The sequence below is a fragment of the Heterodontus francisci genome, chromosome 32 (genome assembly GCF_036365525.1).
Source record: "Heterodontus francisci isolate sHetFra1 chromosome 32, sHetFra1.hap1, whole genome shotgun sequence".
NCBI lineage: Eukaryota > Metazoa > Chordata > Chondrichthyes > Heterodontiformes > Heterodontidae > Heterodontus > Heterodontus francisci.
Window position 1 is genome coordinate 37,012,071 of NC_090402.1, and position 15,025 is coordinate 37,027,095.

At 41.8% G+C, this 15,025-nt stretch overlaps 1 protein-coding gene across 10 annotated transcripts in view; it reads right to left on the reverse strand.

Moving 5' to 3' along the window:
* The window catches only part of LOC137347765 (astrotactin-2-like), a 1,864,757-nt gene that overhangs the window by 897,200 nt on the left and 952,532 nt on the right, over positions 1-15,025 (reverse strand). For all 10 annotated transcript variants that reach the window (XM_068012699.1, XM_068012698.1, XM_068012697.1 and 7 more), the window contains one exon: positions 9,201-9,351. In XM_068012699.1, the coding sequence (XP_067868800.1) occupies positions 9,201-9,351 (151 nt within the window). The remainder of the gene's footprint in view (positions 1-9,200; positions 9,352-15,025) is intronic.

A 15,025-nucleotide genomic window follows, 5' to 3' on the forward strand; every position in this document is an offset into this window, starting at 1 on the left:
AAGCTCTACAGTCCTGCCACAACCAGTTGTGAATGGTGGTGGACAATTAAGCAACAGGAGGAGGAGGCTCCACAAAAATCCCAAATCTGAATGGTGGTACAGCCCAGCACATCAGTGCAAAAGACAAGGCTGAAGTGTTTGCAACTATTTTCAGCAAGATGCCAGCTAGATGGTCTCTCTTGGCCTTCTCCTTAGATCCCCAGCAACAGAGATGCCAGTTTTCAGCCAATTCGATTCACTCCACATGATACCAAAAAAATAGCTGAAGGCGCTAGATACAGCAAAGGCTATGGGCCCTGGCAACATGCTGGCTGAGCACTGAAGACCTGTGCTCCAGCACTAGTCACTCCCCTGGCCAAGATGTTCCATACAGCTACAATACTGGCATCTACCCAACAACACTGAAAATTGCCTTGGCCGAAGGGCCTGTTTCAGTGCTGTATCGCTCTATGACTCTATGACTCTATGTCATGTCCACAAAAAGCAGGACAAATCCAACCTGGCTAACTACCATCCCATCAGTCTACACAATCATCAGCAAAGTGATGGAAGGTGTCATTGATAGTGCCATCAGGCGACACCTACTCAGCAATAACCTGCTCACCGGTGTTCAGTTCGGGTTCTGCCAGAACCACTCCAAACCTGATTTATGCCTTGGTCCAAACAGGGATAAAAGAGCTGAATTCCAGAGGTGAGGTGAGTGACTGCCTTGACATCAAAGCAGCTGTGACGGAAACCACACCTGCCAGATGGAAATACATTAATTTCGTCATATGGAACACTATTTTGAACTGTTACTAAAACTTGAAAAAACTTGTTTAGAAAGACTACAGAACAGTGGCTGAAAACATGGCTGCACATTTCCATTCTAAAAGACAGTTGCATGGAGAGACAATGGGAGTAGTCCCTGATCCAATTAGCCAGATGGGTTCTGCCAATAGTGATGATCAAAAAACGTTGAGAGTCAGTGACTGTGTAAGAGCCAGCATTCCATACCCCACCACACCCACCCCCCACCCCCACCCCAGCCCCGCAACTGAGAGTGTCTGGTAAGGCTGTTTCAAACAAGGAGCTAGTCACATGACTAACCTGCTGGCCAACCTGGAGTTTATTTGAATTGTGCCTTACGCAGTAAGGCAGACTGCAATTGAATTTCAAGAAGAGGACACCTCTCTCTCTCCCTCTCATGCAAAGTTCCAGGGACCCACGGAAGTAACTTAAGCCTCAAGACAGAAGACCAGCGAAACAAGTTTGAAAGTGTGCACTGGGCCACAATGAGAACTGCAAGACTTAACTTCAATCAAAGACTTTACATCCAACCCAAAACCAGTAACTGAATTCTATCGACTATTTCAAACCTTTCCCTTTTAATTCTTTTTCCTCCTCTGTCTCTCTTTGTATGTGTGTTTACTGCGTATGCATGCTAGCATGGTCGCGTGAGTTTTTTTAGTAGTTTTAACAGAGTTCAAGTTTCACGTTCTTGTTTAAACCTAAGAAAACCTGTTTGGCTGATTCTTTTACAATTATAATCAGAGAGCAGTAAGCAAGGACTCACTGAGGGGAAGCTAAATACACTGTGTTTTAAAAGTAAAAGCCAGTTATGGCCAAATCAGGAAAAGGCTGAGAGGGGAGCCCTAGACCTCTTCCTCACCTGGTTGTAACACAGCATTTGACCCCTAGTAAAACTGAAGTCTGTGGGAATTGGGGGAAAACTCTCCACTGGCTGAGATGGTTGTGATTGTGGAAGGCCAATCGTTTCAGCCCAAGGACATCACTGCAGGAGTTCCTCAGGGCATTGGCCTAGGCACAACCATCTTCAGCTATTTCAGCAAGGACATTCCCCCCATTATAAGGTGTCATGCTAAGCCCCCACTTGCCAAGAATGAGGCACATTAATTTTGTCATGAACATTGATTCTGAACTGTTACTGGAGTGAAGAAAGGACTTGTTAAATAGATCAGCTGTGACTGGAAAAGACATTTGCATATTAACAGACAGTGATTGGAGGGACAAAGCAGCCATTCCCTGACACAGTCAACCCACAAAGGACCTTTGATCACCAAACGTTGAAGGCGGGGGAGCTTGCCTTCCAGGTTGACTGCGAAGATGGCCGAATACACAAAAGGACATGGTCGAACCGGCTAGTCACATGACTAACCTGCTGGGCAACCTGAGATTTTTGAATTTGTACAAACAATTTGGGGAGAAGTTCTGTTTGCCCCTGGACTGAGAAGATCTTCCTCCTGTCTGCTCCCATCTCTTTTTCACAAGCCTCTGAATCCACTGAAGACACATGAACCCCAAGAGAGAAAAGTCTCCAACAGTGAACAGTTTTAAGAATACTGGGCCCCAATGAAAAGCAAGATCTACCTACAATCAAGGACTCTACAGTGAGCTTGAAGAACTGTAACCACAACTCTTCAGATATTGCCTCAAACCTTTCCAATTTATTTTTCTTCTCTTTTCTGTCTCTATTTGCATGTGTGTATCGTGTATGCATGCTCGCATGAGTGCATCATTTATCTGTAAGCGTCAATCGAATTAGAGTTTATGTTTAAGTTTAATAAATTTCAACTTTTCTTCTTTAAACCTAAGAAATCTTGTTTGTGCTGGTTTCTTTGTCTTATAATTGGAAAGCGGTGAACAAGGATTCACCAAGTGGGAGGTAAAAACAAGGTGTGTTTAAAATTAAACCCTGTTATGGTAAGACCAGGTGAAGGCTGAGAGGGACCCCTCGACACATTTCTCACCTGGTCATAACAGAAGTTTGGGTGCTACCATCTGGGATTTTATCCACAGACAAACAAGAAATTGGAAGTGGGAAGCCAAATTGTTCCTAATCAAAAAAGAGCAATATTTCAACACAAGTTTTCTTGTGGTTGTGTGTGCTTGAATACTAACATGTCTGCAACTGAAGCTAGTAGCTCTCCAAGCCAAGGTGAAGTAACTTGGGATAAGTTAAAAGCACTGTCTATGGAGGAGTTGAGGAAAATGGCTGAGAAGTGAAGGGTCACTGTAGGTGGCAAGGCTAGGAAATCTGAACTCCTAAGGCTAGTGGCCAAACATTATCCCTTTGAATCTGAAGAAGCAGAAACAGGGTTAGAAGCAGACCCCGACGGGGTATTGTTAGCAAAGATACAATTGGAATAGAGGAAACTTGAATTTGAGGAGAGAGAAAGAGAAAGAATATTCTGGAAGGAATGCAAAGAGAGTTGAAGCAACTTGAGTTAACTAGGGGGTGACAGAGTAACCCCAGTGAAAGCATGGCCAATATGGAGAGGCATAATTCAGGGCTGGGTACAAAATTGTTTAAACTAGCTCAACTAATTCAAAATTCAATGAGAAGAATGTAGAAGCATTTTTTGTGTCCTTTGAGAAACTGGCAAGGCAGCTAAAAGAGACCTGGCCTCTTTTACTACAGAGCAAGCTAACTAGAAAAGCCCGTGAGGTTTAGTCCCTGTTGCTAGATAAGAGTTCATCAAATTATGAACTGACCAAAAATGCTATCCTTGAGGCATATGAATTAGTACCCGAAGCCTATTGCCAAAAGTTTTGGACCCTCAAGAAGCAAGCTAATCAAACTTATCTGAAGTTTGAAAGAAGTAAGCAGCTGCGTTTTGACCAGTGGCTGAGGGCTCTTAAAGTACAGCTCAGCTATGAGAATCTCAGTGAGGTAATTCTGTTAGAGGAATTTAAACACTCTCTCCCACTCTCCATAAAGACCTATGTAGAGGAGCAGTGGCAAGCGGCCGGCCTGGCCAATGAGTTTGCTTTAATTTATAAGTCGGTTTCCCAGGGGAGAACCTTTCCTAATCACCCCCACAAATCCGAAAGGGACAAAGGGTGGGAAGGTGATAGGAGCCTAAGCAGTCCTGGGACAGAAAGGAAAGCAGGAGACACAGGGGCTCTCCTCTAGCCAAAAAAGAAGGTGCTGTGAGCAAGATTGAGACCCAGTGACCTGTGTGCTTCCATTGGAATAACAAAGTGATTCCTGACAATGCAGCGGCCCGCTGACATCATCAGACTGTGCCAAGCTGCACACATGTGCAAACGGGCTCCTGCTCTCTGCGCGTGCACGGCGTTCCGCCTTGTCAGGACTGGTTGGCGCATGCACGGAAAACGTCATCGCTTAACGCGTACGTTATCATGTAACGTGCCTGGTTGGCCTCCGTGCATGCCCTTTACGCGTACTGCAACGCCATCAGGTATTCATGCATGCATCAACCCTCTATGCGAGTTTCTGAAAGTGGAAGGAGCAAAGGTTTTGTTGCGATCGTAGTTGTATTTTCTGACATTTTATTGGAAAGAGGAGCATTCTCTTGCGATTTTATTGGAAAGAGGAGAGTTCCCTTGAATTTTATTCAAAAGAGGAGAGTTTTCTTGCAGCCATAGTTGTTTTGGAAATTTCAGTTTTCTTCATTTTTATTGGAAAGAGGAGATTGCTTGAAGGTAAGTTGATCTGCTGTTGTTTGCTCTGAGATGCATCCCATTTCCAGGCCAGTGCACTGCACTGAAATCCCTTTCCATTGTCTGGGGCTGTCTGCAGGCAGTACATGTGCTCCAGTCCAGCGCACTGCACTAAAATCCCTTTCTTTATTTTTTTTCATGTAAAACATGCCCTTGAGAAAACAATCCTCGAGACTTAAGGACAAAAGCAACAGAGACAGTGTAGGACAAGACACAAGGATGTGCTGAGCAACCGGTTCATGCTGCGGAACTTGTCACGATGTGGAAAGGAACCTTGCATTTATGGATGATGTGGACATTGGGATGCATCATCTGCAGCCCAGACTCAGGTGACTTTGCCTTCTTCACATGGACAATATAGTAGTGGAATAGAGAGCCAAACGTTCATTCACCGCAAGGCTCTCCAGGAACAATCACTTCAGTTCGGCACAGCAGACACTCAGCCTGTCTGTTTCACAGGAATGCTAGCAACACAAAACTCATGTATCCATGCACAGCAGTGCCTCTAATGTCTCATGTACTTAATAAAATTGTTTAATAGTTAAGGAATTGTTGAGGTCATTTTGTTGATATTGTTCCCTACTTTGCAACTGTACTTCAGATATTTCAACTGTGGTCCTTGGAGTGGCAGTTGTGGGGGAGGGGGCGGGGGGGTAGGAGTTAAAAATCAGAAGTGCCTGAAGAGGGGTATGCAAAAGGTAGGGACCAGACACCTGGAATACTTGCCGTACAGTTGAGAAGTAGGGGTGTGAGCGGCCGGATGGGGGGCTCTGAACCTGGAGGCAGCGGATGCTGAAGTTGGGGGAGCTTGCATTCCAGGTTGAGTGCTAAGATGGCCGAATACACAAAAGGACATGGTCAAACCAACTAGTCACATGACTAACCTGCTGGGCAACCTGAGTTTTTTGAATTTGTACAAAGAGTTTGGGGAGAAGGTCTGTTTGATACTGGACTGAGAAGATCTCTCTCCTGTCTGCTCCCGTCTCTTTCTCACAAGACTCTAAATCCACTGATGACGCATGAACCCCAAGAGAGAAAAGTCTCCTACAGCAAGCAAGGTTTAAGAAGACTGCTGAGCCCCAATGAAAAGCAAGATCTGCCTACAATCAAGTACTCTACAGTGAGCTCGAAGAATCGTAACAACGACTCTTCAGCTATTCCCTCAAACCTTTCGACTTTATTTTTCTTCTGCTCTTTTCTGTCTCTATTTGCATGTGTGTATCGCATATGCATGCTAGCTTGGGCGCGTTGTGTATCCATAGCCATCAACCGAATTAGAGTTTAAGTTTAATAAATTTCAACTTTTCTTCTTTAAATCTAAGAAAGCCTGTTTGTGCTGGTTTCTTTGCCTTATAATTGGAAAGCGGTGAACAAGGATTCACCAAGGGGGAGCTAAAAACACAGTGTGTTTAAAAATAAACCCTGTTACGGTAAGATCAGGTGATGGCTGAGACGGACCCCGAGACATCTTCTCACCTGGTCATAACAAAGGTCGGAAGTGCAGATGTTCGCACAGTGTTCAGTCCCATTCATAACCCTTCAGATAATGAAGCAATCCATGCCCTCATGCAGAAGATATGCACAACATTTAAGCTTGGGCTGACGTGTAGAAGGTAACATTCATGCCACACAAGTTCCATGCAATGACCATCTCCAACAAGAAAGAAACTAACTATCGCCACTTGATATTCAATGGCATTACCATTGCTGAATCCACCACCAACATTCTGGGGCTTACCACTAACCAGAAACCTAACTGAACCAGCCACATAAAAACTGTGGCCACAGAAGCTGGGAATTCTGCGATGAATAACTCACCTCCTGACACCACTAACCTTTCCACCATCTACAAGGCACAAGTCAGAAATGTGATTGAATACTGTCCACTTGCCTGGATGAGTGCAGCTCGAACAACACTCGAGAAGCTTAAAATTATCTAGGCCAAAGCAACCTGCTTTATTGGCACCCCATCTACCACCTTAAAAATTCACTCCCGCCACCACCAGCACACAATAGCAGCAGTGTGTACCATCTACAAGATGCACAGCAGCAACTCACCAAGGCTCCTTCGACAGCACCTTCCAAACATATGACCTTTACCACTCAGAATAACAAGGGCAACAGATGCATGGGAACACCACCACCTGCAAGTTCCCCTCCAAGTCACATACCATCCTGATTTGAAACTATATTGCTGTTCCTTCACTGTCAATGGGTTAAATCCAGGAAATTCCTCCTTAACAGCACTGTGGATGTACCTACACCAGATGGACTACAGCAGTTTAAGAAGGTGGCTCACTACCACCTTCTGAAGGGCAATTAGGAATGGGCAATAAATGCTAGCCTTGCTAGGGAAGCTCACATCCCATGGATGAATAAACCAAAAACTGAATATACCACTGAGAAAAAGGCAAAAGAGCAAAGTGAAGAGACAGACTCAATTGGTTGTTGCTGGTATTTTGAAGGCATCGTAACAAATTATACATCATCATTGGAGAACTCCCCTCTGCCAAACCCTTAGTGTGATGTGAATTAGCAATGGAGATCTGATAACTTTAAAGGGCAGAAAGATAGATTGATCACCAGACAGATATCCATTTCAAAAGAGAAGGAACCAAGTAAAAGTTAAAAGGAAGCGACTACGTAAAATAAAAGTAAAAAGGGACGAGTTAGAAAGGGAAACAACTGAGTGAAGCAAAAATATTGAAAGGAGAATACCTAACAGAAATAATATTGCAAGAGGGATATAAAAGAAAACTAAACTGACAAGGGAGATAAGGGAATATCTGAGAGAGACAAGCCCTATAAAGAAAGCATCTTTGAGGTTAAAAAGAGAAGCCAAATGAAATGGTGACAGCTGAGAGAGGTAGAACTTAATTCTAATTTAAGCACCATGGGACATTTTACTATGTTAAAGGTGCTATATAAATGCAAGTTGTTTTCATAACTAGATTTGGGTTGTGACCAGGTATTTTAGGAATTCTTTGCCTGTAACTGTAATTTCATTGAGAATTCAAGAGAATACAAAAGCTCTTTCAAAACTGGCAGCATTGTGTGTGACATTTAAGTAAACCGGGAATTTGAAAGGGCAGATCAAATAGAAGGGCTGAACATCTACTGAAGAAGGGTTCCTTGATAGGAACTTAACTATTATCCCATTACTCCAACAGCACAGATTCATATAAGGATGAGGTCCCCGTTGCACTTGGGAAATCTGAACCATTTTATCTTATCAAAGGAAAGCACAGAGAGACATGGTTATGTCAATGTTCCAGTCATCAAAACACCTTTGTGTCCTTTCCAGTAATTACACACAGAGTTGCACTGAGATCATTTTAATTAGTACAGGCGTAGTTGGCTTTGAGTGAAAGTGAATGCTTAATTGAGACTATTATGTTACAGGGCTGCTTTTTCTCAGTCCAATCATAGATCTCATTTGTTTGATATTGAATTAATTAGAAGTTGATATACAAGGCCTCACATCCATTAAATTATATGAAGCACACACATATCCAATGGGTTTGGATCAAATTCAAAGGAATTGATCTTAAAACACCAACAACAATTTGGGAAGAGTTTCCAATGTACCTGACTCCTGTACAGATATGGTATGGTATTTGATAATCAGATTTCTAAAGTAACTTTGACTTAATTATTCGTGGCATATGCTCAGTTTGTCTTATTTCCTTGCATGAATCCAATCTCCCTCCAGGACAATGCCCTTAACGCTGAATCTATCTTGACAGAACTTGGCTGACATTTAAATAACAACATGAGGAACATTTATCTTACCTCCAAAAGAACCAACTCGCAAGGATAATTCCAAAGCAATAAACCGTATCTTTGATATGACATCGTTGACATTAAGTAATCTAACTCTGAGCAAGATGATTTTCTTAATTAGTAAGACCCAAAAGGCCTCAGTACCAAGCTAGACCTGTCCGCCTTTCCCCATAACAATGCAAATGATGGCAGTCAACTCTCACTCACAACAATAAAGTGACTCTAACCAGAAAATCAAACTTTCCAAAAATCTACTCTGGTAACAATCAAGTGTCCACAGATTTTTTTTTTATTGTAGACATCTGCTATTTTTGACTTGAATACACTGGTATTAGTGCAACACTGAAATTAATACAATGAGGAGGGTTTCATCTGCTCAGTGTCAATTTGGAATGTCAGAAAACAGCAGGCAGATTTTCTGTGGTTGATACCAAACAAACCATAAGAGAACCAAGCTCATCTGCAATCAGTGGATGAATCAACATACACAGTTACTGTTATTTTACAGAGCTTCCCAGTGAGGCAATGTGAAACCAATAAAGTCTAGCTAAATATAGGAGAGGGAATAAGTCACATGACTTTATAAACTGTTACAAAAACAGTAATAACTGTTAACCAGGTTCATTTGTTGGGAAGAGCCACAACATTAATCTGACAAGTCACTCGTGGTCACCTGGGACCATCAGTGACTCTGGCAAGTCAGCAGATTTGGAGATTGGTTGTATCCCATGACTGATAAAATATACAACTTTGCCGAAGCATTCTCAATTTACCTTACACTTGAAGCGCATCAGTTTTTGCACTATTACCAAGAGTTAACCTTAAGTCTATCCTTGATACTTCTGTAATCTTTTTGGGTGATTTATAAATGAACCATTCAGTTTAGTGGCACTACTTTCTGTGTCACGTGCAATATATAATGGTATTAATGATCAGGTTTAACAACATACCACACATCCCGTGGAGTCAACCTTTCGATCAGTCACGCAACGGTAATTTCTCGTGCAACCTCCATTATCCCGGGAGCAGTCACGCACAGGGCCAAACGAGGACAAGAGGTCATCTGGGGTTTCAAAATATGTAGATCGCATCGCTTCCTCCCTTTAAAGATAATACCAGAAATGAATATGTTAGAGCAATGTCACAGAATTAAATTAACCTCAACAGCAACTAACCCAAAAGGAAAAAGACTTGACAACACACACTGCAAACCTCATTCATCTATTTCATCAGACCAGACAACTTGCTTAATGTTTCAAACTGTTTAATCCTTCAGAGACTGCCAGTATAAATTAGACCATTTAGAAGCATAACTGCTCATGTGCAAATTTAAATTCTGCTATCTCCTGAGTCCGAAATTGTTCAAAACTGGCTGTACTCAGTACTTTAAAGCTGCTGTGTCCCTTTTTGTTGATGTACGTCAACTGAATTTTAAAGCCATTAGTAAGAAAATCAAAACTCAGTAAAATATCAGCAATGCCATATGGTCCAATGAATTTTGAATGAACATAGTCACAAAGATATTAAACTCATTGCACTTCTGTGCTTACTAGAAGCAACTATAAGGCCTTTTTCACTGGATCTTGAAGGTCCATTTCAAAATAACTGAACAGTTAGGGCTGCATTTTACATTGCTGCCGTGCAAACGATGGCGGCCTACATTGCGGCGCCACTGTGTAAACGATGGCAGCCCACATCACGGCGCCACCTCAGTGCGGCAGCTCATTTAAACGGCTGGGTCGGACCGCCTACCCCGATGACATGGAGGGGGCAGGCATTCCGTCCCCAGCAATGCGCTGATGTCATTTTTAAAGGGTTTCGAGCCCTTCCATTTAATTTAAATATTTACAGAGAGGTGTTACAAAAATGTTAAAAACATTTAACTTTCCCCTCTCGATCCCCACCAATAACTATGCAATGCATTAATTGCCCTCTCCACCCCCCAAAACACTTCCCCTGCCCATCTGACCTTCCCCCCCATCAAAGTTCATAAACTATACACTTTACCCCTTTCCACCATCCCCTTCACCAATGAAATTACTTTGATGCCACTCCCCATTCCCCACACTGAAAAATTTACATGCTCCCCCAACCCCCCTCCACACCAGTGACCCGCCTTGGATTCCCAGACGGGTATCCAAAGGCGTGGGGGTGCCGGCCACTGGCACCAATATCGCAGCGGGATGGAAGGTGGAGGTGAGCAGGTAATTATTTCCTTTGCTCCTGTCACCGAGCGGTGGGTGGGCTGTCACAAGGCCTCGTCACCGCTGGAAATATTGGGCTGGGCCTTACTGGTGTCGAGGCCCGTAGTGAGCCTCTGCCGGAGTCATTTTCGGCCCCCTCCCCACCCCCCGCCACGACCCCAGACATCACGGGGGGCTGGGGGGGGGGGGGTGCGGTTGCTGTAAAATTCATCCCTTACTGTACAGGAAGATTTGTTTCCAGTCAATGGCCTAACAAGTTTAGGGACATTAAAATAGCATGACATCAACTACAAGAATTGTTGAATTAACTTGATAGTCATAGTCTGGGGTAGGATCCTGATGAGCAGTCTAACCAAATGTATAGAAAAAATAAATGACTAGTTCTTTTTTAAGATGCCTTAATCATTCAGAAATTAACTGCTTAATTTACACTATCTGGGTTATCATGACAATGATTTCCTGTTAAGATACTTGTAAGCTAATAAATGTCACTGAGGTGTCTTAGTCCTTCCACAAAGCCTCTCATTATCACAACAGATTAATTGCTTAAATAAGAGTTAAGTCCTTTTAGGGAGTACAAGAATATTTTACTAAGCCTACAATAGCCATATTTACCCATGGTTCCTAGCTAGATAGACTCCTATGACTAATGTGCTGGTGTGGCCATTTGCCAGCCCAAAAGGCCAAATGAGCACTTTGGCTCGTAGGATAAAGAATGTCTGAAGATATAAAGAAAGAAATGTCTTCAGCATGGAGATTTAGTCATCAATCAGGAACATGTCAAGTGAGAAGATCAGAATGTTTCACCATTGAACGCCGGGATCTTGACTCACACTTGCCAATTCCCACAGCCAGTATTCTTAATCTTTGATATCTGAGTGTGTGTGGAGATACCAAGAGAAGGACCGACGTTAACCCGGATTCAATAGAGTGAAAAACAGAGATTGTCATCCTTGGCCTCATAGCTCCTGGAAGTCATCTTCAGAGAAACATTGCTGCATGCTTATGAGTAGATGGTGCACAGCACAATTGAGAAGTATTGGGCAAAGGAAAAATAAAATAGCAGAGTCTCAAAAATGCAGTCTGCATTGTCAGATGAGAGAGTTAAGTATATTATTGGGGCATTTGACACCCAAAGCTGAATCACCACCTTTAAATCACTACCAAAGGCATGTTATTCTATCTGCCAGTACAACAAAAGGATGTTTTACTTGTTACGAGTTATATAGCAAGGAATGATCATAAAAAAACAGTGTAATGAATGTGAGACAGTCAAACTGGTGACAGCATGAGTTGATAATTAATATCAGATTTTACTCTGGCAGACCACAGGGGTTATACATTGGTTACTGCACAAAGCAATCCTTAATGTGAATTATACACATCCTCTCCACTGATAACCTTTAGATCTCACTTCATCTGATCACTAATTGTGAATATTCTTCACAGACTGATTAAAAACATAGCATCATTTTACAAAAGTTAATGGGAAAATAAACTCAAGGATAAATGCAGTAACCCCAGTAACATTGTAAGATGCTACAGTTCATTGGGATCGCAGGCTGCAAATTTTACTTGGCTCAGTTCTACATTACTTGCTCAAATTTTATAAGGGTCAAGTCTGAAGGCCTGACTTCATTCATATAATTAAACCATGTTCTGACAGCAACTGGAAGTGGGTTCAAGTGGCAGTCATAACAGCTTGATTAAATGACACTGTAATAGTTCTTTTGAAATTACCTTTTTAAATATCAATGCACATCTTGGCCATTTATAACATCAAGTTAATTAACTCTTGCAAAAGGAACGCGGCATAACTCAAACTTGCACAACACTACAAAAATTCTCAAAGAAGCTACTAGTCATTAAATCAACTTGTTACAAACGATGTGTCTTAGGATGCAAATTGCAGCACCTGATTGGAATCTGAATGAATCAGTACTTTACTTTCAGCCATTGAAATCTTTTCTTTTGGTTTTATGTATACTCCCTTCCAATTGCAATGCACTTTCTCTGAAACTGAAACCAGTGAGCACATCTACATTTATCTAAATCTGTTATTTATTGTTTACACTGATCTCCAGTGACTTTGCTCACTGGTAGTCTGAGGTCTAAGTAAGTTATGACGTAGAGCTGCGAAACTGGTCTGTTTGTTAACAGTCACTACAGTGTGGGGAAGTAGTCTAAATAGGTCCTTTGTTCAACTAACTGCTACTTGTTGATCTCTGTTTGGGAAAAGGCAAGATTATCAAGATCAGAAAAAAAACACCAATAATGACTTTTGCTTCTTATACATATACGTGAAAAGGAAACACGTGCAAGGCTAGGGGGAAAAAAGGGGTGTAGCACTAAATGTTAGTTCTTTCAGAGAGCCAGGACGACCTGATGGGCTGCCTTCAGTGCTGTATTATTCTATGATTCCATCTGTTGTGCTATTGTTTGTAATGATTCAGGAGATATCCTGCATTATAATAGGGTGCTATACCGTGTCATGCACAAATATTATAAATGCCTCTGATTTATGGTACTGAAAGTGAAATCTTATTATATGGTTTCATGGAATTTTTAATAGTGTTTTGTGGATTAATTTTTTTGTCCCTGCATTATTAGGTAAGTTCTATATAACTCAATGAAATAATCAAAGCTTCTTTCAGGATTAGAGGTATTATTGAGAACTATATGAAACAAATTAAATAACAAAGGGTGGGGCAGTTGTCACGTACAAAATTAATTAAATAAACTAGCAAGCTTAATGAATTGAAAATGACTGGAACAGAAAATTTTATAAAATGAATCAAGTAAACTGGGGCATGATAATAGAATGGTTTGCATAAATAAATAGACTTCATGATTGAAAGAGGTGTCATACAGAATGGCGAGAAACTTTAACACATAATTGAAATAAAATAAAGTTAGCTACGTGTTGGGTTCCTGGCACTGATACAGGTAAAGTGTGCAGATTAATCAATTTTCACTGGAAGCAAGCAAAGGAAGATAAAGAAAAGGAAGAACATCTTGCATTCATTTATATTAAGTCAGTAAAAGATAGTATGCAAATAATTAAAATGCATAAATAGTGCTGACTTGTCAGTAATAAAAATGTGAATTAGTGAAAACAAGCAAACGTAGGCTCATTGTAGGCTGGAAGAAAATTTTAAAAAAAGTTTTCACAGAATAATTGGCAGCATTGTGTAAAGCACCAGTATAAATCAAAATAAGATCAAATTAAAAATTATATTTCTGTTATTCAGTCACTTTCAATCAGTGACCCTGACATTATTCCCTAAAAGACAAAGAAGCCCACATACATAGACAGACAGGTTGACTACTCAGAGTGAGTTAGAGTATCCACTGCTTTATAAGGACAGCCAATTATACTGGGCAGGATTTTGCTCTCAGTGGCAAACAAATGGCACCAGCTTGCACTTGCCCAGAGACTTTCCATGGGATTTTACATACAAAGTAATAGGAACTACAGTAGGCCATTTGGCCCTTTGAGCTTGGTCTGCCATTCAACAAGATCATGGTTGATCTTCTACCTCAACTCCACCTTCCTGCACTACATATATATTATTCTTTTTCTTTTGGGCCTCCTTATCTCGAGAGACAATGGATACGCGCCTGGAGGTGGTCAGTGGTTTGTGAAGCAGCGCCTGGAGTGGCTATAAAGGCCAATTCTAGAGTGACAGGCTCTTCCACAGGTGCTGCAGAGAAATTTGTTTGTCGGGGCTGTTGCACAGTTGGCTCTCCCCTTGCGCCTCTGTCTTTTTTCCTGCCAACTACTAAGTCTCTTCGACTCGCCACATTTTAGCCCTGTCTTTATGGCTGCCCGCCAGCTCTGGCGAACGCTGGCAACTGACTCCCACGACTTGTGATCAATGTCACAGGATTTCATGTCGCGTTTGCAGATGTCTTTAAAGCGGAGACGTGGACGGCCGGTGGGTCTGATACCAGTGGCAAGCTCGCTGTACAATGTGTCTTTGGGGATCCTGCCACCTTCCATGCGGCTCACATGGCCAAGCCATCTCAAGCGCCGCTGACTCAGTAGTGTGTACAAGCTGGGGATGTTGGCCGCCTCGAGGACAACTGGTGTCCTCAGTACCTTGCTCTATGGCAGCGAGGCCTGGACAACGTATGCCAGCCAAGAGCAACGTCTCAGTATATTATATATATATATATATATATATATATATATACACAGTTAAGGAACAGCATAGAGTCTGTACCAGGAAGTGTAAGTTAAAACATTTAATTCAATAACAAATCAGGAATAGAAAGCAAAATGAAGAGCGGGAAAGAAATGTGGGATTGAGAGATAGAAGAGACAGGAAAAAAAAGAAAAAATCTCCAACAATAAGTAAAATCTGAAGGAATGAGACTTTACACATGTCAAAGTTAATTTTCACAGCCAGTGAGATTGTTCGGCAGTAATTAAGAATTATCACACTGTTAAAAATTTACTTCGACTGGAATGGATAAGCTCTTTTTCTGGCTTGTTCAGTGGGTTTCTAATGGGTAAATACAGGAACTTCATGCCCTTCCTTGTGTTTCAATGGCAAGTCTTTCAGCAA